This window comes from Sminthopsis crassicaudata, chromosome 1 (assembly GCF_048593235.1).
Source record: "Sminthopsis crassicaudata isolate SCR6 chromosome 1, ASM4859323v1, whole genome shotgun sequence".
Lineage (NCBI taxonomy): Eukaryota > Metazoa > Chordata > Mammalia > Dasyuromorphia > Dasyuridae > Sminthopsis > Sminthopsis crassicaudata.
In genome coordinates this window covers 246489171-246512753 of record NC_133617.1, presented here as the reverse complement: position 1 = coordinate 246512753, position 23583 = coordinate 246489171, and the positions used below count along the sequence as shown (strand labels likewise).

Below are 23583 nucleotides of genomic sequence, written 5' to 3'. Positions count from 1 at the left end.
TGTGGCCCTCTTATCTTGGAACAATTCCTTATCCCTTCCACTCCCTCTACCCCTATTAAGTTCCTCTTAGATCCTCCCTTTTGAAGAAGGGCTCAGGATTACCATATTTTATTTCTGCTTCTAACTCTATGGACTTTACTATCCTTCACAGATATCTATTTTTTCTCTCTTTTTTTGCTTTTCAGTTCTCTTTAATGGGTTGTCTTAACCTTCTTGAGGAGAAGTCTTTCTTTCCTTTTGCTTGTATTTGTATCCACAGCTCTTTGCATAATACTTGGTATATAATAAGCACTTAATAAATTCTAATGGACTTAGGTTGACTTCCCCTTGCCTCTCTTGTCACAGGTGAGTTGCATGCTCCATGATGGAATCATCATTGGAGTCTCTGGAATCATGGTTGGTCGCTGAGGTGACTGAAGTTCTTGCATCTTTCAAAGTTTTTTTTTTTTTTGCAATGTTATTTCTATTGCATAAATTATTCCCTGGCTCTGTTCATTTCCCTCTGCTTCATTTTATGCAAATATTCCCAGGTTTCTCTAAAACTCTCTGTGTTTCTTATAGCACAGCAGTATTTCTCTACATTCATATACTATAATTTGCTCATCTATTCTCCAGTTGATGGGCATTTCCCTAGTTTTTGTCTCTTTACCACCACAAAAATATGTTATAGACACTTTTGTGCATATGGGAAATTTACCTTTTTTTGATCTATCTAAGGTATAGTTCTAATTGTAGTAGTTGGGATTTCAATTTACATGTTGAAATCCCCTCAAACACTCTGACCTCCCAGTTCATCAATCTCAAATTCCATGATCTATACCTTCATTGTACCTTAGTTATTCACAAAGAAGGGCATACCCTAAATCTGTTATTACCCAGAAGTTTGTGATTTTTGAACTCTAAAATTCTCTTTAATCATAATCTCCTATTTATCCACTTCTTAAATTTGTTTATCTTTCCCATCAACAGAGATCTACAATGTCTGTCCTTTCCAGTTCTCCCAGCCCATTTCTTCTACTTTGGTATTATTTTCTTCCCTTAATATTTAGTGACTATATAATTAATCAATTCAACTATATTTTATTCTTCACTATCAATTTCCTGGACTCTTTCCTTTCTAGTCTTATTGTATCCACACTATCCATTCCCATTCAAATGGGCCTTCTTACACACAATATTCCATCTGCTCATGCTCAGAATATATTCTTTCCTGGGCCCAATCTCTTAGAATATCTGACTTCCGTCAAGATCTTTTCCATCCAGTCTCCTTTCCATCTCCAATAAGAAGTTGATTTTATAGGATTGGTATCATTTTTTTCATCTCACAGCCAGCCATTGGTGAAATTATATGACTAAGGTTGCATTCTCACTTGTAATCCAAGGAATATTGTGAACATTTTTCTTTTTTTTTTGGAGTTGCTTTTATTTTAATTTTTAATATTTTTTCCACAATTATATGTAAAGACAATGTTTAGCATTCATTTTTACAAGATTTTAAGTTCCAAATCTTTCTCACTTCCTCTCTCTTCTTTCTTACAAAGCAGTTTTACATATCATCTAAACACTTTTCTATATAAGTCATAGTTGAAAGAAGAAACAGAGCAAAAGGGGAAAAAGTATGCTTTGATCTGCATTCAGAGCCCAGCAGTTTTTTATCTGGATGTAAATAGCATTTTCCATCACAAGTTCTTCTGAATTGTCTTGTATCATTGTACTGCTGAGAAGAGCTAAATCATTCATGGCTGATTATCACACAATATTGTTGATACTGTGAATGTTCTCCTGGTTCTGCTCATTTCATTTTGCATCAGTTTGTATAACTGCTCACTCAAAAGTTTTTATTGCACATTAGTATTCCATAACATTCATATACCACAACTTTTCAGCTATTTCCCAATTGTTGGGTATCCACTCACTTTACAATATTTTGATTCCCCAAAAAGGGATACTATACTTTTTTATCATCTCCTTGGAAGACAAATCTATTAATGATATTGCTGGTCAAAAGACATATACCGTTTGGTTGCCCTTTGGGCACAGTTCCAAATTATTCTCCAGAATGGTTGAATAAGTTCACAGCTCTATCAATAGTGCATTAGTATTCCAATTTTCCCACATGCTCTCCAACATTCATCATTTTTTTTGTCATATTAGCAAATCTGACAGGTGTGAGGTGGTACCTCAGTTTTTTAATTTGCATCTTTCCAATCAAAAATGATTTAGAGCACTTCTTCATATGACTATAGAAAGCTTTTTTTTTTTTTTTTTTTTCACCTAAAAACTGCCTGTTTTTATCCTTTGACCATTTGTCAATTGGGAGTAGCTTATATTCTCCTGAATTTGACTCACTTCTCTATATCTTTGAGAAATAAAGCCTTTATCAAAGACACTTGCTGTAAAGCTTGTTTTCCAGCTTTCTGATTTTCTTCTAATCTTGGCTTTGTGCAAAAACTTTTTTAATTGAATATAATCAAAATTATCTATTTTACATTTCATATACTCTCTATCTCTTATTTGGTCATGAATTCTTCCCTTCTCCACAGACCTGAAAAGTAGGCTATTCTTTGCTCTTCTAATTTGCTTATCGTGTCATGCTCGATGTCCAGCTCACGTACCCATTTTGACCTTATTTTGTTCTATATCTAGCTCTTGCCCTATAGTTTCCTAGTTTTCCCAGGAGTTTTATCAAATAGTGCATTTTTAACCATTGTGAATATTCTGGGTAGAAAACCAAGCTTATTGGTTATACTTGTATAAAAATAAAAATAAATTACTGATAATAAATTATGTTTCTGATCCCCACATTCAGTTATGAGAGCCCATATGGAGTTCTGAACTATAGTTCTTTAACAAACCTTAAATTTGGGCCATGGAGTATATTTTTAGAGGGTAGAACTAATCTGCGATTTCATTGGTACTAGCAAGTCTAGATAAAGTAACTCACTTTATGGATAAAAATCTGCACCTGATCTGTATTTTATAGTTTTAAAGAGTTGCCTTGGGCATTGAGAGATTAAATGACTTGTCTGAGGTCATATCAGATGCAGGATTGAACCAAATCTTTACTATTCTTAGAGTCTCTATTATCTTAGATTGCTTACCATCAAGAAAATAAAAAAAAAATAAAAAGAAACCTTGTTACATAAAATCATCTAATCTTAGAAACCTTCTTGGTTTTGTCATTATAAAAATATTCTTATGGTTCCAGTCACTTCACTTTGTATCAATACATAGAGGTCTTCCCAGGTTTCTCTCAAACTATCCATCTAATTATTTCTTACTGTGTAATATATTCCATTATATTGCCAAATCATAATTTGGACAGTTGAATTCCCCAAAGGGAGAACCTCTTCTGTCCATTTTCTTATGCTATTGGGGAAAAAATTGCTACAATCTTCTATGAATGAGTTTTCTTCCTTGATTTCTCTAGGGTAGAGAATAAAGATTAAGCATAATGTAGTAACTTTAGGGGAATGGTTCCAAATTCCTTTTCAGGATGAGTAGAACAATGTATAGCTCTCTCACCAGTCCACTTGTGGACCTTTTTTTGTATTCCTTGCAACATCTGAGGTTAAGTAACATTTAATTATATACTTAAGAAGCCAGGAAATGTGCAATAAAGTCTTAATTTAAAAGATTTAAATAGTTTAAATGGTTTAAAATATAAATATTATTTTTTAGAAGGGACTTTGAATTATCTGGTAAGTTCTATTCATGTTAATGCACTGGTATAGCATGTAATATAAAAAATTTAAAAGATTCACTTAAAAATAAGTTTTTTTGAGAAAGATTTTAGTTATTTGGCGAGTTCTATGCATTTTAATGCAGTAGCATGATATATGGTATGTGGAACAAAAATGTCACAACATGTCAGTTGAAAGCATTATTAAGGAGACCACATGAATGCAGCAACATATTAATAGCCTGACCTTCAATGATATCTTTTCTCTGCCTAATATTTTCCTCCAAAGCATTTCCTTATTTGTATAATGATTTCATTTATTTGGTGAGAGATTCCAATTTCTCCTGGCCAAGTTCAACAGGTTTCCCCAGTTTTACTACCTATACAAAGAGGGAATTTTAACTATAAAATCTTGGAACAATAATCTTCCAAAGAAGGGTGCTAAATAGCAACCCAAATGGAACTTCAGCAGAAAAAGCCTAATTCACTTTTGTCTTTTATCTGGCATTTGCAACTCAAATATTCATTTAAAATATCACAAAGCAATGAAAACATGGGAAAGGGACTACGGCATACTCTTTTTATTTAAAAATTTCATGACAATACATAGAAAAGCAATTATGTGAAAGAACAATGTAAAAACTAACTAGCAATCCCCTCAGGAACAAAAAAGATTATTTCAGTGTGATACTAAATACATACAATATAAATTATTCAAACTTTTATAGTTTTAATATTTTGCCCTTTTAAGTCTCAAGTTCCACTTAAGCCAACTTCATTTTTTCTCCTATTTCCTTACATTTCAAATTTCACACACAATTACTTCTGTTCTAGTAAATTCCATTAAGGATGCTAATGTTTCACTGGGACGTGGAAGTGTCCTTTTATTCTCAAAGGTTTTACCAATAGAATGCAAACCCTGGCTGAATCCATTCTAAGCTGGAAGTGTTAGTTCAGGGCATGAAATCAGACCAAGTTTCATCCAAGGCCCAACCTATGAAAGTCTGGTGAGGATACCAAAGGTTGAATATTTTTGGCCATACCTATTCACAGACTTGTCCACTAAGGACTGGAGAAATTACAGTCCATGTCAGTGGACTTGAATGCTCACACAAATTAGAATCCATGAGATATTAGATAAAAACCTCATTGGTAAAGCTACAAATGAGAGGAAAAACAATATACTACCATAATATGGAAAGTACAGCATTAGAAGTCATAAAGACCTGTGTTTGAATCTTGGCTCTCACTATTTGTATGATCTTGGGCAAATCACATAACGAGGCCCCCATTTTCTCATCCTTTAACATGAGGAGATTTGATTAGAAAACATTCTTGTTCTAAAGTTCTATATATGACGTTACTTTAAAAAAAAAAAAAGAAGTAGAAAAGAATTTTGTGATATGATAGATTTTTTTTTTTTTCATTTACAGGAAAAACTTCAATTTTTTAGATTTGGGACATTTCTTTGCCTTAGTCATGGGTAGGCAAATCATTCATACCCATTTTACTGCACAGGAGTGAGGTGGCAACTCAAACCTAAAATAAATCAACTTTTATCTGGCTAATAGGAGTAAGAAATGTTTTAAGTCTATTGAATTCTCTAGATGACAGGTATCAGGAAAATCACTTGGATTAAGTGAATAAATATAAAAAAATATAATTGGGAATTTAAAAAGTTATTTTTCCAGAAAAATACCTACAAAGCCCTATCACCAAAAAATTCTTTAAAGTTCTATTATAAATTACTGAAATATTTTCTGTGCAAGAAATATTTACATGTATGCATATCCATGTATTCTGAAACATAGTTATTATCAACATAGTATTGACATTAAGTACTCATATTAAGCACTTAATACATTTGTCTGGAATTAAATCAACTTAACTAAGTTTTCTTTGGCAAAGGTGTCTTCAAAAATTAAGAAAGAACAAATTGAATTTTAACATCAAGCAAAGTAAAAAATATGACCTAATTAAGACCAAAGTAATTTTAAAAGGGGAAAGTGCAAATGTGTAACTTAAAGTTCCCATCATGTAAGCATAAGTTGGATTCCTTCAAACCAAAGCTTTAATTTCAGACAGGATCTCTCAAATTTCACTGGAATTTAGCATTGGATCTGGAAGGCAAATTGCATATATCATTGGCAGCTTTTGGAGAAATCGGGTCAGAGGAAGGGGTTGTTTGTAGGACAATAACTGTGATATAGGTCTATTGGCTTAGCTATATTGGGTCTTAGTTGTCTAATTTTAAAAAGAACTATTATATATATATATATTTGTTTTCATGCTACAGGAAAAGTAATTGAAATTAACTTAAAGAAAGAATGGCTAGGATTAAGCACTTGGGTTTTAAGTATATATTTTTAATGAAAAGGAGGAAAAGGAAAAGTGTGGTACTTTCTGTGAAAATAAAAATCAGTGTGGTCAGATAAAGCCCTCCAAATGAGTTCACCTCACAGATGGATCAGAATCTTTGAGTTAAGTACAATGGAGACTTGGGAGAACAAGATAAGCTTGAATTAGGAGTCTCTGGGGAAATTGGTTATGTAGATAGCTCAGTATAAGAAAGAGCTTGTGGAAATAAGAAAAGGGGAATAAGGCAATAGAAGCTCATCCAACTTGGATAACTTCTTAACTCTACTTTCAACAATATTCTCTAGAAGGTATTTTCCTCCTTGAAGTTGGAGGGGGAGAGGGGAGGAACATCATATTTTATTTCATCTTTGTATCTCCAGGCCCTGTCCTGGTGTCTTAAACACTTAATGAAAAAAAGTGACAAACTTCTGGATTCAAATGCCCTCTCTGTTGATTACTATCTGTATAGATCATGACAAGTCACTTAAGGTTTCTCTGGGCCAGTTTCCTGATTTGTAAGATAAGATAATATGTTTGTGTGAACTAAATGGACACCAAGTCTCCTTTCTCTAGACCAATATGTTAGGTATTTCATTTTTGCTGAATCAGAGGTGGATTTTACATGTTACTCATAATTAGTAGCTGATCAATCTCCCTCCTCCAAATATTTTGTTTGTTGGTCACCAGGTGGCTCAGAAAGATCCAAGTCTGGAATTAGGAAAACCTTAGTTCAAATACAGCCTGAGACATTTAATAATTGTGTGTCCTGGGGAAAATTAACTTAATTTGTTTGCCTCAGTGTACTCATCTGTAAAATGGGAATGAAAATAGTAGCATTTAACTCCCAGGATGATTGTGAAGACCAAATTAGATTATACTTAGCATAGTTCCAGGTGCACAGTAAACACTATATAAATGTTATTTATGATAATAATATTATTACTGCCTCAGTAGAACACAGATACACTGTCTTTGTATCTCAGTACACAGTACAGCACCTAGACACAGAACAGGCACTTAATACATGCTTGTTGAATGGAACTGAAACGAATTATTAGGCCACTTAATTAACGTGCTCGTTTCCACGACCCCAGCAGATCATTTCTGCACACAGGCCCACAAGCAGACTGCAGAGGCCGGCTGTCCAGGCCTTTGCTCATTGGCTCAGTTACAAGTGACTGGAGAGTTCTGTGAGCAGAAAGAGCTCACCCAGGGGTAAGGCACTTTGAAAAGATAAAATTGCTAGCTGCAGATGGAGGGGCTGATTATTGTTTTATGAATAAGACTGCTGGACAGTGCTATGTTTGGTGACTCTGCTGGAAGATATGGTTACACTAGAATTAGATGGAACAGTTTCCTGAAAATCTAAATTTTGCAAGGGGGGTAGTGTCCCAGATCCAGAAACCACAGTCTTTGAGGCTTGCAGATTGGAGGCAGGGGTGAGCATTCTTTCTGTAACGGTCACATTCTGTCCTACTGCTAGACTGGGGATTGTCTGAATGGGCTGCAGGCTAGAGCTTGGGGTCAGGAACCTTTCTCTCTCCCTTACGACAACATAATGGGAATCAGACAGATCCTGAAGGCTTCCTAGGCTATTAGCCAGACCACCATTAGGCTGGATCATGTGTTCTTGGACCACTACACTGCCTTCACTGGCATGTTGCTGGACAAACTGTGGGTCCACCAAACTAGAAGCGGGAGCATAGACCCTCTCGGTGACCATAAGGCTCTGGGGCTGCTTGGAGCTGAGGATCAGAGTACTGGGGGGCAATGTGGAGCCAGCGCTGTAGGACCTCTCTGTTATAACAATATTTCCAGCAGGCAAGGGATCAGGGAGGGGTCTTGCCACCTTCAAACCCTGTCTGGAAGATAAGGTTCTTTCAGAGACTAATTCCTGAGTCAAGGTTTCTGAAATGGATTCATTCATTGGTTTGGGAGCTGGGAAGCTGATGCTAGAAGAGGAATGGGATTTTTCTGCCTGAAGAGTATTCTGCTCATAAACTGACTGTGAAACTGCATTCATGCTAGCTTCAGTGGGAAGCTCGTATCTCAGGCCAGTTTCGCTTTCTGTCTCTATTTTTTGACCCGTGCATATTTCTGCTAGCTTCTTGAACTTAATTCCCAAATCATCCAGGTAATGGTCATCCCATTCTTCTTCAATGAAGCTGCAGCACCCAACAGAACCATGGAGAGATTGAGTTTCTTCCTGAGAATAAACTAGGAGACAGTCTTTCCCTGTTTGAATTTCATCACTGTCGGCATAGGAAGCAGATTTCTAAAAAGAAAATGAGAATCAAAACATAGCTTAGGAATAATGTCACTTTCAAATAACTTGTAAGTATGAGAATTTAGAATAAAGAAAAAAAATTAAGCAGGATCCCTAAATATGCAAAAACAAATGCTTCTCTCTTATTATCCCTTTTTAAAAAGTTTTTATCAAGCAAGAATACATGTAAAGGGCTTAGCACACTGCTTAGCAAATAGTAGGTTTACTCCCCCCCGCCCCCTTCTCTTCTAACTGAACATTCCCTTACCAATCCATTACTCTTTGAGTAATACAAAGAAGGGAATGTCAAAAAGAAATCTGAGGAAGAAAAAGGAGAACTGGTATGATTTATGATTTAGACATTGTAGAGCAGAATTAATTTGTAAAAAGAATTAGAGAATCATCTCTTGGCCTCTTTTAATTATTTCTCATCTTCCTGATTCTTTACCAAGGCTATAAATTCAACCAAACCTTGAGGGTGTCCTTAGATTGCTTTATTTCTGACCACCTTGTGAGTTTTTGCCTTGTGAATTCTCTGTAAAATAGTGGCATTTGAACAATGTGACTAAACCAATACAGTTGCTCTCAGAAAAAGTGATACACGGACACTCTCAAGGTCTCTCTTAAGAACTTTGGAATTGATTGTATGATGTGGAAGACACTGGCCCAGGACTGCCCCGCATGGTGTGCCCTCATCAGAGAAGGTGGTGTATTTTATGAGCAAAGCAGAACTGAAGCAGCTCAAAAAAGAAATACAATATGAACAAAATTAGAGAATCTACCCCAAATGTTCCTATGGATTATTTGTGCCCAACCTGTAATAGAGCATTCCAAGTTTATATTGGGCTGACCAGCTACACTTGGACACTCTGCTGCTTGAATATAACATAGTGATGTCAATTTTGGTCCTCTTTGAGAATGAAGGACCATAAATTCAATCAAAGCACTATGGACAACCAGATAGTGTTCTCAAGAACTTCAAACTCCTGAAAGCAACTTGTCCCATCCCTGTCCATAACTCTCAATTACCAAGAGGGAGGAGTATTTTGGAAAAGCCATCAAAAAAACTTCAACCAACAAAACTCTCCAAGAACCAAACCTCACCTACTAGTGGCATTAAAACATCTTAATTAAAAAAGGAAAAATAGGAGTAATAACACTTACCCTCCTTTTTATTCTCCTTAAATTTCTCATGAATATTTTCAAATATTTGATATATTATGATGTTAATTGTAAAATCAAATATTTCAGTTTAGAGCAATGTAACATAAAGAACTGGGACCTAATTTTGCTCATTAATACTAAACTTGCTTTAAAAATGAATTAATAAATGTCTATTTGGTTTTAAGCTTTGATTATTCTTAAAAATTTGCCACACTCATATACAAATGATTCCAAATAGGTCTTTACCTCAAAGAAGTAGCTTCTCAGAAATTCTTCATTCAGTGCAGCTGTGGTTGTCCTGGATCCAATAGTCCCCATGGCTCCAGAAGCCCCCATCATTGTAGCACCACTCATGGCTGCAGCTGCTCCAACAGTTGTGACATCTCTCCTGGCTCCAGCCACCCCTGCATTTCTTTTAATTCCACCAGTCAGAAGGCTTCTGTGCTCTTCCCATCCTCCATCTACCATTGTCATAGTACGATGACCTGAGCTACTTTCTCTCCTAGTTGTTTCACTGCTTATCAAGACTCCTGTTCTACTTCCTCCTCCAGCAGATGCTCCACAATTTCCTACAATATCTGTTGTTATGAGAGATGTCACTACCTATGAAAACAAAAAATTACATTAGAGATTTAGGAGGAGTGGAAGATCTATATGTGGTTTTTAGACTCTGAGACTTATGAGATATGGGCAGAATGAGTGAGTTAAAGTGTCTAAAAATAATAGGGAACTTTCTTGCGGAGGAGCAGGGCTTAATTTGGACTGACTCTCTTTCTTTTCATTATGTACATGATACTATCTCCTGGAGTCTTTGGGTACTAACCCAATGCAAGAATTATCTGTAATGGCTCTTTACAAGTCCAAATCATTGGGCTAATGCTCTGCAATATAACTGAAATTCAAAACAAAAATAATTTTTAATTTTTATAGGATCTAATAGACATGCCTTATCTTCAGGTGGTGCCCCTTCATTGTTCCAAGGATGCAGCATTTCTACAGTACCAGGTATGGCTGTGAAGTCTTTGGCTCCTCCTCCTGCTCCCCCACAGTGGCACAGAAGCAGTAACAAGGGTATAACTGCAGAGAAGAAAAAATTAAGTAGAGGATAAATTAGTTTCCACATGCTAATAATATTGTGCATTCAATTCAGGTGTAGAAATAAATTTATTACTCACTCAGCCCTATAACTAGATAGTATCTTGAGAACAGGAAAGGAGGATATCTAGTCCAATCCCTTCATTTTTACGGATGAGGAAATTGAGATCCACACAGAAAATGGCATCCTTAAGGTCACACAGGTGAAAAGTGGTGCATTCAGTTCTAAATCCAAGTCTTTCAACTGAGCCACATTGTCCCCATTTCTGACATTCTACCTCATGGATCAATTTTTTCTCTTCATCTTGTCCCTCCTCTATTAAGTTTGTTCAGTTGTGAGCTCAAGTAAAGACTAGGAACTCTTAGAGGTATCAAATAAAAAGCTATCTGGCTAGATAGAGCCTTTAACACTCCGGGTGCTGTCCTAATCAGACCAAAAAGTAATTGAGAAATAACAAAATAAATTAAAATACAATATAGCATAGATAATGTTAATAACTAGTTTTCTAAGTCAATGGCAGTTCATAAAGATCCTTATTGATACTACTACTTTTGAATGCATAATGAGAGTGTCTCAAAGGGTAAAAGTAGATAGTTTCAGTTCCATGGAGATTGTCTAAAACCACCATATCTTTTAAAGGAATGGAGTGACATTTATTCTGGAACCATCATGAATATTTCTGTCTCTTTTCTATTTTCAAGATGATAAATCTTAACATGGGCAGCTAGTTGGCACAGTGCATACAGCAGAGAACCTGGAACTGGCTTCAGATACTGTGTGACTTAAACTAGCAATTAAATAGCTTTGCCTCAGCTTCTCCATCTGTAAAATGAACTAGGGGGAAAAAAGCCGGCAAATCATTCTGGTATATTTGCCAAGAAAACTTCAAATGGGGTTTTAAAGTATCAGACATGACTAAAAAACAATTCCTCAACAAGACACCCCTATTTTCAATCTCTGGCTCAGGGTTCTTAACTTTTTTGTGTCTTGGGAAGCCCCTTTTGGTAAGCTAGTCAAACCGATATTCATTTTCTCAAAATAATTTTAATGCATAAAATAAAGAACATAAGGCCAAAAGAAATCAATGATATTTAAATACTTTTATCAAAATAAGATAAAAAACCCATGGATCCCAGGTCAAGAATTTCTGTTCTAACATATAATATTTTAATATAATCAATATCTAAATAATCAAGTCAATTTTAAGGTTCCCTGCTAAGATTTAGAGCTTGCCAGGTAGATCTCTAATATGGATAAACTTTTCTTTAAAAAAAAAAAAAAAAAAAAAAGAGTACTCAAAACATAAGAAATCTTCTGAATTTAAAATAAACAAACAACAACAACAGAGTAAGTTTCACTTGAATCTTACTATACTGTTTCATTAGAGGGTAAAATTTGGTGTAAGATATATTTTGTCTTCAATTCCATCCAAATTCAGAAGCACCAAAAGAATTTCACTATAAAGCACTTTCTTATTTTAGACAATTTCCGGTCATATCTATCTTTTTTTGAGTTCTCAATGAAGAAAGAAAAATGACCTTCTATTTTACAGAGGCAGAAATCAATGTCTTAAGAATTATTGACTTCACTATATTCAAACAAATATGAAGTTGTGACAATGACAGAGATGGGTATTTCTGAATCCCTTAGTCCTAGATAGCTATCCCCAGCTGATTCATCATGTCTTTTTTTTTTTTTTTCCCAAAAGGTAGAAACCTATAGTTTAACAACATCAGGGAGCCATCATAATCAGTAAAAAAGACTGGAGTCAAAATTTGGTAATATCTTAATCTAACAGAATAGGTAGGCACTCAGGATGCTGTCTGATCCAGTGTTCAAACTACTAGTTACCTGTCAAAATTCTTAAAATATGAGAAGTCAATAAAGAGAAACTAGTTTAATACTTACGTAGCAACAGAAGAAGTGCAAAAATCATGAGTCCAATTGCTCCAGATCCCAGTCCTACATAACTATCGACCAGTGGTTGAATGCAGCCACTACCACTCACACAGTTGCAAACTGTCAATGTAAGGATCTGCTTTTTAGGACAGTTTAATCCTTGATTATCACTCACTGACAGGTGGATTTCAGTTCTTCCCACTTTTAATTCTTTTGGTATCAACCATGCACTTGTAGCTGAGGTGTACAAAGTAGAGAAAGGAGAAGAGAAAAGATAATGTTTAATAATGGGCATTTTTCCCAGTCATTAAAAATATTCTGTTCCGTTCATAGATTTAATTTTTTTTTCTGTTCCTTAATAAGTTTCTACATGTAAATCATACAGTTTAGTACAGAAGGCTCAAACTAGCATTCAAGACAAAAATGACCTATCTGGGCAAAATGTCAATTCCATTATTCTTTCTGCTTTCACAAAAGAAACTACTGGATTTGTCACGGACATCCTGGTTTCTCTGCCTACTCTGTCATCTATTCTCTCATGATGTTCCTTCCATCATACTTTCCCTGATTACACAACTAGAAATTACTATTCTATCTTCTGAACTCTTAAAGCATTATATTTCTCTCATGCTTTCAAGTATACTTGGTACTGGTACTTGACATCAAGAGAGATCTGGATTTAAACTGCACCTTTGACAGTTATTAGCCCTGGATTTTGGGCAAGTCATTTATTCTTTCTGAGGTTCAGATTCTTAATCTGTAAGATAAGAAAAATAAAACTTGTAGCATGTACCTCACAGATTTGTTTTTCTTTTTTTGGGGGGGGAGTAAACATCAACTGATATAAAGCATGAAAATATCTCTGTAAACTTTACAATCCTATTTAAATGTTGGTTATTACTTATTGTATTTATGCTTTATCTCTATTAGACTTCGAAGTACCACAAGCTAAAAATTTACACATCTCTATGATATTTATAGTACATAGTATATATGATGCATGTATTTTACTGTAATATAGATGTTATAATCACATTACTAACAAATATATTTAATAGTCCATATAATTTTATAATACAATATATTTATAGAATTGTCTGTGATAATTACGTAATAAACGTGATTTATAATGAACAAACAATAATAGGTCATTATTAATATAGATGTTATAGTTATCATTAAAAAAATTGCCATGAGGTTTTGCCATATGACATTTCCATCTTTATTTCATATTATTTCTATATACTTGAGATGAATTTCAATGCAAGAGCTAGGGCAAGTTGAGTTCCTCATCTGGCCTCTGATTACATTTAAGAAAAAGAGAACATTTTGATACCTTCCAGCAAGCATTCCTAAAACTTTTTCAAGGATTAGAAAGAGTAGGTGATTTTTGAGTTTTAATATCTACTCTGAGTCTCAACTGAGACACAAGTAACTCAATAGAAACTCTAAAAAGATGGCAATCATCAGGATGTGAGAACCCTTACTTCTTCCCACTTACTACTAACAACAGCTAGTATTTATATAGCATTTATAGGTTTGCAAATTTTTTGTAAATATTTTCTCAGTTTATCCTCAAAACAACCCTGGAAATAGACTTTCTATAGCTACCCTTCCAACAACTAATTATGACTAGCATTTATATAAATGCTTTTAAGGTTTGCAAAGCAATTTACAGCAATTATCTCATTTTATTCTCATAACAGGCATGGGACATATATGACTACTCTTTGCAGCTACAAAAGAGAAGCTATTCATTCATCTGAAAAGCTATATCCAAATACATCTATGGAACTACTGAGTCTCATTTTAGTGTGCAGAATCTAATATTTAGGGAAATATAAAAAAGATGAGTCTATTTTGCAGATGAAAAAGGAAACTATAATTATGAAAATGATATGGGTTTTCCTAATTATGCCTACCTTCTTGGTGTCCAAAGTACCAATTCTCTGCCATTCCAGGTGGTTGGTCAATGACAGCAAAGCTGAAAGGAGAACTATATGGATAACCATCCAAATCCTTAGCAGTAACATTTACATACTGTGAATCATCACAGATAGTTTGCACTGGATTTATGAGCTCTGGACAGTTATCATTAAAATCTTTTACCACAATTTCAATGGTACCAGTGGCTGTCTGTCTAGGAAAATCTGAAAAAAAAAAGTGCATTCGTTAAAAATCTTGAAAGAAGTCCATGTTACGAGTTTTCTTTTCAATTAGGTATTATATGAGCAATACATATGGTCAGAATGATAAAACTATTTAAAACCTTACCTTTAGTTATAGCTAAGATTGTTGCAAAGTAAGTGCCATTAATGACATAATTAGATTCATAATCAGGAATTTTAGCAAGTCTAATTTCAGATGTGACTGAATCTATTGTGATCCAATTGTCCATATCTACTCCTTTGGCATACCTGTTCAGAGATTACAAATAAAAATGATTAGGTTGTTAACAAGTTGACCATTATTTTTTTATAGAAAATATGAAGAGCCAAATTTAAACTTGATGTCAAGGAAAAAAACAACTTTCTAATGATGATAGCTGTCCATAAATGGAATGGACTGTCTTCCTTTAAATTCCAGCTTCTCATCTCTTCTATAGGAAGTTTCTCCCAAGCCCTCTTAATTTTAGTACCTTCACTCTGTTTATTATTTCCAATTTATCTTGGGTATATACATACATACATACATACATACATACATACATACATACACATAAACACGTATTTATCTGTTCATTGTTTCCCTGATTAGACTGAATTCCTTGAGATCAGGGACTGCTTTTTGTTGCTCTTTGTATTTCCAGTGCTTAGCACAGAGTGTGGAACGTAATAGGCACTTAATAAATATTTATTGATTGTTTTATTGAAGAAGGGATGGGCTCCCCTTCAGTGGAAGTTTTCAAGAATAGACTAGATGGCTACTAATTAGGTATGTGTCTATTTCTTCTAATTATGGATTGAATTGGATGAAGTTCCTTCTAACTCTCAAATTCTTTCACTTCTAATTCTAAGAACCCATTATTTATTTCTTGTGTTTCTTAATGTAACACACACACACACATACACATATGTACATTTTGCCACGGGAAGCAGTAAATGATTACAATTTCTTTTTGACTAAAAAGGAGACACAGTATCCAGAACTAACAAGACTTGGTATGAACACATTCATAGTATTTTAGGAAGATCACTGACAAAGTATAATACAACCTGAGCGTGGCAACTGGAACAAGCATGCTATAAAAGGCAGATGGAAGGTACTTGGATCTATCTAAAAGCAATTATGTTCTTTTTGATTCTGGAGGACAGAGCTCACTAGGTCAAATGAGTTGAAGCTGCAGAAGGTCAGATTTATGTTCACCATTGAGAAAAACAGCTTTACAATTAACACTGTTTGAAGTTTAGCACAGTACCGAGCACATAGTATGCACTTAACAAATGTTTATTGATTGATTGAAGGTAAAATGGACTGTTTTGGGAGACAATGGAGTGGTTTTTTCCCCCATACTTGCAAGGTATATAAATCAGAATAAGTTGGGCTACTTTTACAGAATGTGAGAGAAACCATTGTTATGTATTAGAACCATTCTCTGAAGCTTCTTCCAACCCAGAAATTCCATGAAACTTTCAAAAAGAGGAGGTTTGTTCCTTCTTTAGGGAATACAAAGAATAGGGCTTGGATACTGATGAGATGTTTGCATGCCATCATAATTTTAATAAAAGTTAGAAACAACATATAAAGAGGAAAAAATGTTAACAAATATCTTACGTTACTTGGGCTATTTGTCCAGTATCCTCATCGTAGGCTTGATATTTTCCAATAATTTTACCTATTTCTGATTTTTCCATGTGTTCACTGGTTTGGATCACAATTTTTTGTTGTTTAAAATGAACACCCTCTATGACATTTTTCACTTTGATCTTGATAGGAATGGATTTTGCTTCAATCTTATTTCTAATTGATTTGTGAAATGGTGCTTTATTGGTGACAAGGATCTTCAAGTCAAGAGTCTTCAGTACTTCATAATTCACTTCCTAAGAAACAGAAAAGTAAATGCCTTAAGACTTGGACCTAATGGAAAAAGTCATTATTTTCACTTAAAATTATAATATTTTCAAATCTTTTAAAATTCAGAACACTTACCTTAATAAGAGTTACAATTCCTTCATTTGTTTGTACATCTGTTTCTACATGGAAATAACCCCCTTCATTTCCTGAAAGAAATGTAAAATTTGCCAGCCAGTTATCTGAGCCTATTTCATCCAAGTCGGTTACTTTTATACGCATGACTTCCACATTTGCTTGATTTTCTTCAATTGTTCCTTCATACTACAACAGATGGACACATTGCTTTGAGTTAATTATTCTTCATTTAGTCCAACTTAACATAAACTGAAATTATTTTACTATAGTTAGATTGCATTAGTACACAAACACACATACACGCCTGGCATAAACTCACCATCTCAAATTCAGGCACAGGTATATTGTCATTGACATCTAAAATGTTAATTTGTACTTTGGCTTGATTCACTGGCTTGTCTGTTTTTTCTCCATTTCCATCAGTTGCTGCAACAATGAGACTGTAGTGGCTATGTTTCTGTTTTTAGCAGTGAAAAAAACCATCAATTAAAATCAATTACTTTACACAAATCTGAGTTTCTGGTATAATGGAAAGACCACAAGATTTAAGAGAATCAGAAGATGTGGCTTTTATTAGCATTTACTAGACAAATCATGTAATCTTTCAGGCCTTAGTTTCCATATCTGAAAGAATTAAACAATTGAATTAAATAGCCTTTTTAGCTCTTACTCCCTTTCTATTTCTACAGGTTTATTATCATCTATTTTTGATTGTTTTCAGGAAAAAATTACCCCCATATCTTTGTATTTTTACAAAGGAGTCCATACTAGACTAGAAATCACTGGTCCTAGAACTGAAGGAACTGGATTTAAACCCTGCTTGTGATATTTACTACTTCTATAACTTTTTGTCAATCAATTAACTTCTCTGGGCTTGAGTTCCATCATCTATATAAGGAGGAGATTGAAACTGGTTCTTAGACTGGAGGGATTAAACAAGACTGAGGTTCCTTCCAGTTATAGATATGACCCTCTGAACCTTTGTGGTCTCAAAATTATAGAAGCACAATATCTTTCAGCCTGGCTTTTCTCTTCCCTTTTTTCCTAGCAACAAATTAATCCAGTGATAATGAAACTTACCATTGGACAATCTTAATTTCCCCTATGCTGATTTTGCAACTTTTGGGAACTGGTGGCCAGTCACTTAAAATGAGTTTTGAAGTATGTCTTTGACAGATAAAATTCAGTCCCAGGAGTTTTCATATTTCTTAGTGCTACCATGTCATGAATCATTGACAAAATTTGCAATGAGTTAATAGAGTTGCATGTTGGTAGTGTTAACACCTTTAGCTGGCTTCGAGGGCAATGACTAGAGATAGGAATTCTATTTTCAATGGAGTGCAGATAAAACATGATGTATTGAGAGCCCAAGGACCTAAGTTTAAAAAAATCACTTATGTCACTTATTATCTGTATAAATTCAGGCACTAAAAACTAGCTTCTCTATATCCACATAATGATGGGCTTGGATTACTGGGGTCTGCTCTGGCTCTTAAAACTATGATCTTTGAATATCTTCTACATAAAATTTTCTATTAAAAACACCCTTTAAATAGGGTATTGTAAACTTGAGAGTCTAAATTAAAAAAAAAAATTTCAACAAGTTCAATATAATTAATTTCTTTTGTAACCTTATATATTTTGCTTTTTGCATTTAAAAATGATTTTAAAAGGGGTCCATAGGTTTCATCAAATTGCCAAGAGTCCATAATGAAAAAAACAGTTAATATTCTCTTCCTTAGAGCAAAGAGTAAAGAAGATGGTAGAGAACACTTGTTTCAAATTAGTAAAGCTAGGGGAACTAACTACAAATCAAGTAAATTGTGGGGTTTTAATTCTCTCAAGTAAGGTCAAGATGTATTTATTAGGTGCCTAGAATGTGCCAGGAGGCACAAACTGGCAAAGATATCAGCATATTAATCGTCTAATTTTATATGTATTATCCCACATCTATCATGTCCCACCTCTGCAATGAAGGGAAGGGGATAGATATTTTCAATTCTTTTTCCAGTATCAAGTTTGGCAATTATAATTATATGTAAATATATAATTTATAATTCTAAATAATAAAAACAACCATCCGATTTGTTTATTCTGTGCTTTCCATTTATAAATCATGCACATTACTTTTTAAAAATTTCATTCTGTATCAATTCATGTAAATCTTCCCACAAACTTTTGAATTTTTTATGGCATAATAATATTCCATTATGTTCATATACCCAGTATTTTAGTCATTTCCCATTCAATAGACATTCACTTGGTTTCCAGATCTTCACTATCACAAAAAGTGCTGCTATAAATATTTTGGTGTAAATGGGACGTCACACAGCTAGGAAATGTTAAGTGTCTGAGACCACATTTGAACTCGAGTCCTCCTGAATTCAAGGCTGGTGCTCTATCCACTGCGCCATCTCGATGCCCCTGACATCTTTTAAATATTATTCCAAATTGTTTTCTAGACTGTCTGGAATAAAGCTTCTTAAACTGTGGGTTGTGACTCTATGTGGTGTCATTACTGAATGTGAGAGTTGCAAAATTATGATTTGTTATCAGTAAACATTTGATTTGTCTGCCATACCTAGGATCATGTAAAAGTTTCTTGGGTGAAAAGAGGCTTTGAGTGGAAAAAGTTTTAGAAACTCTGGTCTGAAACAATGGTATATTAGTACTCATTTTTTTACTTAGTAACCTCATTGGCTCCTAACAACCAATTCAATTATCACCTTTATGCAGATAATTTCTAAGTCTGTTTATTCAACCCTTATCTCTCTTATCACCTCCACTTTGGACATTTGGAATTGGATGTCTCAAATCTAATCTCAAACTCATCATGCCACAGAAAGTTCATTTGCCAAAATCAGGCCAGAAGGGGCTCGACCAAATAACAATGGTTTGGCCATTCCCATTAAATTATGAGCCTAATTCTTCTCTCTATCCAGGGACTGAGGTGGTATAGGATGGATTACAGGGGAATCTAGATGGCCCAGAGTATGGAACATGCCCTTAAATCAAGAAGACTCATCTTTGTGAGTTCAAATCTGGTTTCAGACACTTACTAGCCATGTGGCCTTGGGAAAAGTCAGTAAGTCCTGATTGCTTCAATTTCTTTATAATAAAATGAGCAGGAAAAAAATGGCAAACCAGTTCAGGATCTATTTTAAGAAAACCTCAAATGGGATCAAGAACACTTGGACATGACTGAAACTACTGAACAATAATAATGAAGAGAAAGGGTGGATTATGCTCTCAAAATACTAGGGGAAATGTTTATATATATATTTTTTCTTACTATATCTTTGAAGCAAATAGCCTTTAATGGAACTGGAGTGTTACTCACTGGGTTCCTAAAAGTGTGGTGAACATAGTTGGTGAGGTATTAAGCCAATTGCAGAGAAGACAGACTTCACTATACCCTCAGGACTCAAAAGAATATGATGTAGATTAAACTATAACAGACCTAGTCCTCAGAGAGGAGGTAGTGTCATTAATGTTACATTGTTATCTATTGTGATTATTTGAAGAGGACACTGAAAAACTACTTAAATTACCCTTAGGGTTATCTATGTACTGACTTTTTAAGTCAAATGTAAATCTTTGGGAAATTTTTTTTTGTGTGTGTGAACACATGACAGTATTCAAATGAAAAGTTTTACTATCAGATAAATAAATAAAGAGCTCTTTTCTCAAACCCAACCCATTCCTGAATTTCCCCATTACTATTGAGAGGAGCACCATTCTTCTGGGCACCCAGGCTATCAAATTTAGTATCATTCTTGATTCCTCATTAATATTCATCCTACAGATCTAATCCGTTGCCAAATGTTGTCATTTCTATCTTTACAATACATCTCATATTATATGGTCCTTTCTTTCCACTTACATAGCTACCACCCAATTGAGTGCCTTCTTATCCCTGTTTCAATACATCCATGATTTTCCTAAAGTGCAGGTCTGACTAAACCACTCCCCTATTCAATAAACTTCAATAGATATCAATTGAAAAATACTCTGTTTAGCATTTAAAGCCTTTCACAATCAGGCTCCTTCTAACATTTTTTCTGTCATCTTACGTTTTACTCCCCTCCATGTAATCTGTTAAACCAGGCTACTTGCTGTTCCTTCACTATGAGACACCATCTCTTTAGAGCTTTATACTAGCTTTTGACCTATCTGGAATACTCCTCTTCTTTCTGCCTTCTAGCATTTTCAGGAATTCTGTTTCCTTCAAGCCTCAGCTTAAATCCCATCTTCTTTTCCAATACCTTTTTCACCCACCCTACCCACTGTAGTGCCTTCCAACTGAAATTACTCCATTTACACTACAAATATCCTGAACTTAAACTTTTTGCACAGCATCTCCCTCATTAGTTTATGAGCTACTTGAAGGTGGGGACTGGGTTTTTGCTTTCCTTTGTTATCTATATTGTTTGGTAAATATTGAGAACTTAGTAAATTCATGCTGATTGATTAACTCTTTTTAGTAGAGGTAATAATAAAGCAAGATAGGGCAATGAGGGTGAAATTAAAAAATTAAAAAAATGGAGATACATATTAAAGTGTCTGGACTCAGGAGAATTGAAACAAAAATATCAAAGCACCATTTTACCTCTCTATCCAGAACAAATGCCGTTGTTAGAATCTCTCCTTTGTCTTTATCAAGGAAAAAGACAAAAGGTTGAGGAGGTTCCTGAGAGACAATCTTATAAGAAATTTTGGAATTAATATGACCTTCCTCATCAGCATCTGTCGCACTAATTTTCATCACAAGTGTATCTGGAAACAAAAAAAAAATATTTTTCATTTCATTCAACCTCTTCTTCCACAGTTTTATACTTTATGTGGGTTTAAGTTTAACTTTAAAATTCAAACTGGAGTTGTCAAATACATGACTATAAACTAAAGGAAAACTTGTATTAGAGATAAGCATATCTCTGCTTTTCTATCTTTAAAATTTGTATATTTATACCTATTACCCCAACACCAATCCCACACACACATATATCTTATATAAAGTGTTTTGAGATTTTAAAAAAAAAGATTGTTCTTAGCTTAAAATTTTATTAAGTGTTTATCTCACGATAGTTCTTTTATTCCAATAAGATGTGAGAGTTAAGAGTACATTTGCTCAAAGATACTTTAAAATTACTTTAAATGATTATTAACAATATAGTAAGAACTTACTTGCTGGACTTAGTTCTTCAACAGACCCAACAAAGACATCTTGGGTAAACACAGGCTCATTATCATTTATATCAAGAACCTTAAGTCGCAACTCTAGTGGCCTTTCTAAATTGTTTCCTCTCTCATCCAAAGCATAGGCTGTTAGCTGAAATCATATTACATAAATTAAATAAGAAATGAAATATTTCATGTTAAGTAAAATTAAAAAGCGATTTGAAAATTAACATAACAAATCACACAACATGAAAACAAATGGATAACAGCTGATTAAAAAAATGCAAAAAAATCTCACTTACTACAAACATTGGAACTTCTTCTCGATCAAGAATCTTAGTAACATTTAATTCACCGGTATTTTTATCAAAGACAAATATACCAAAAGGTGGTTCTGTAATCCCTTGTCCAGTGAAACGATATGTAACTTTTATGTGTCTTTCCTCGTGAAGATCAGAGTGTATCTGGCAGAAAAATGATAAATTGAATACATGATGAGTTTTTAAAAACCCCTTTAAATTTTTAGGTAAAAACTTTTGGAAAAGAAAAATTTCCTTTGAATGAGTGGAGATGCTACAAGGTAGGATTACTTTCTTCTCAAATGTTCTTAAATTTTTTTAAAGGTATTAACTTTTTTAGAAATATGAATAATGAAATTTTGTATTTTTTGAAGGAAACTATCCAAGGAAATAACCAAAAACCAGGACAAAACCTTTGAGAAGTATATACATCTATCCATGTCTGTGTATCAAAGCTGAGGTTGTTTATTCAAGTGAATGCTTTATGCCCTTATATTTAAAACAAGGTTCTTGTTTTAGTTCAGTGATTCTTGCTTAGTCAATTTTAAGGTAACTGTTTTTCTTATTTCCTGGACTACCAGAGAATAAAAAAAGACAATAAGAAGGGCAAAACTGACCCATACCAAAGATTGACACCACATCAGAAATGAAGTCCATGATGCTCATTCTACTCATCAAGGAAATACTAAAGTATTTTTAGAATACTTTCTATCAGACTGCTAACATAATCATTTTGACATTAAAAGGAAACAAAATAAATAAATTCACTTCTGTGAAATTTGAGGAATACCTCATTTCCCTATGAAGGTTGGACAAAAGATGCACTGATGTTGTTGAATAAAAGAGTATAAGCTTTAATACTAGTCCATGGTTTTTGAAAACTAAGATATTATAAACCAACAACTTAAGATATTATTCTAATATTTATCCAAGATTTAGGATAAAAACCATGGTTTGGTCCTGTCATATATCCATATATTTCAAATAGTAAACATGCATTTTATCTTGCCTCTCAGACTTACTTTGGCAATTGGATTCTTCTTTGAGAGGTCCTCCCCTTCCCGAAGAGCCACAGGAGCAGTGATCCACTCTCGTTTTTGTCGGAATAAGTGCCCTTGCTGCGTGATCCGATCATTTTCATTACTTGTATATAAAACCTATGAAAATAAAAAAGACTGAATTCTGAATATCTTAAATCTTTTGAGATATTATGGATATATAGACCCAATTTTCAAAGTATGGTATCCTTTAAGTTTATTTGTCCAACTTTCAAATGCCTATTTTTATCCACCTAATCATATGAAAAATATATACAACTTTCAAATAAAGATAGAATTAGAATATCAGTTTTGTTTTTTATAGTAGAAAATCCTTTTTGGAGTTTTTATTTTCACTGAAGGCTGAAAGGCACATAAAAATTATTAGAGCTTACATGCTAGTAACATATTAGTATTTAGTTACTTCACAATTTATTATTAAATTAAAATTGAGG

At 34.0% G+C, this 23583-nt stretch overlaps 1 protein-coding gene across 2 annotated transcripts in view; it reads right to left on the bottom strand.

Annotated features, from left to right (window-relative positions):
• Window positions 1-4251: 4251 nt before the first annotated feature.
• DSG2 (desmoglein 2) overlaps window positions 4252-23583 on the bottom strand; it is a 58366-nt gene continuing 39034 nt past the window's right edge. For both annotated transcript variants that reach the window (XM_074277161.1, XM_074277155.1), the window contains 13 exons: window positions 23114-23248; window positions 22095-22256; window positions 21799-21943; window positions 21224-21390; window positions 16934-17071; window positions 16615-16800; window positions 16240-16505; window positions 14740-14882; window positions 14388-14615; window positions 12475-12702; window positions 10413-10547; window positions 9717-10069; window positions 4252-8315 (listed from right to left, as the gene is read on the bottom strand). In XM_074277161.1, coding sequence (XP_074133262.1) covers window positions 7314-8315; window positions 9717-10069; window positions 10413-10547; window positions 12475-12702; window positions 14388-14615; window positions 14740-14882; window positions 16240-16505; window positions 16615-16800; window positions 16934-17071; window positions 21224-21390; window positions 21799-21943; window positions 22095-22256; window positions 23114-23248 — 3288 coding nt within the window. In that variant the 3' untranslated portion in view covers window positions 4252-7313. The remainder of the gene's footprint in view (window positions 8316-9716; window positions 10070-10412; window positions 10548-12474; window positions 12703-14387; window positions 14616-14739; window positions 14883-16239; window positions 16506-16614; window positions 16801-16933; window positions 17072-21223; window positions 21391-21798; window positions 21944-22094; window positions 22257-23113; window positions 23249-23583) is intronic.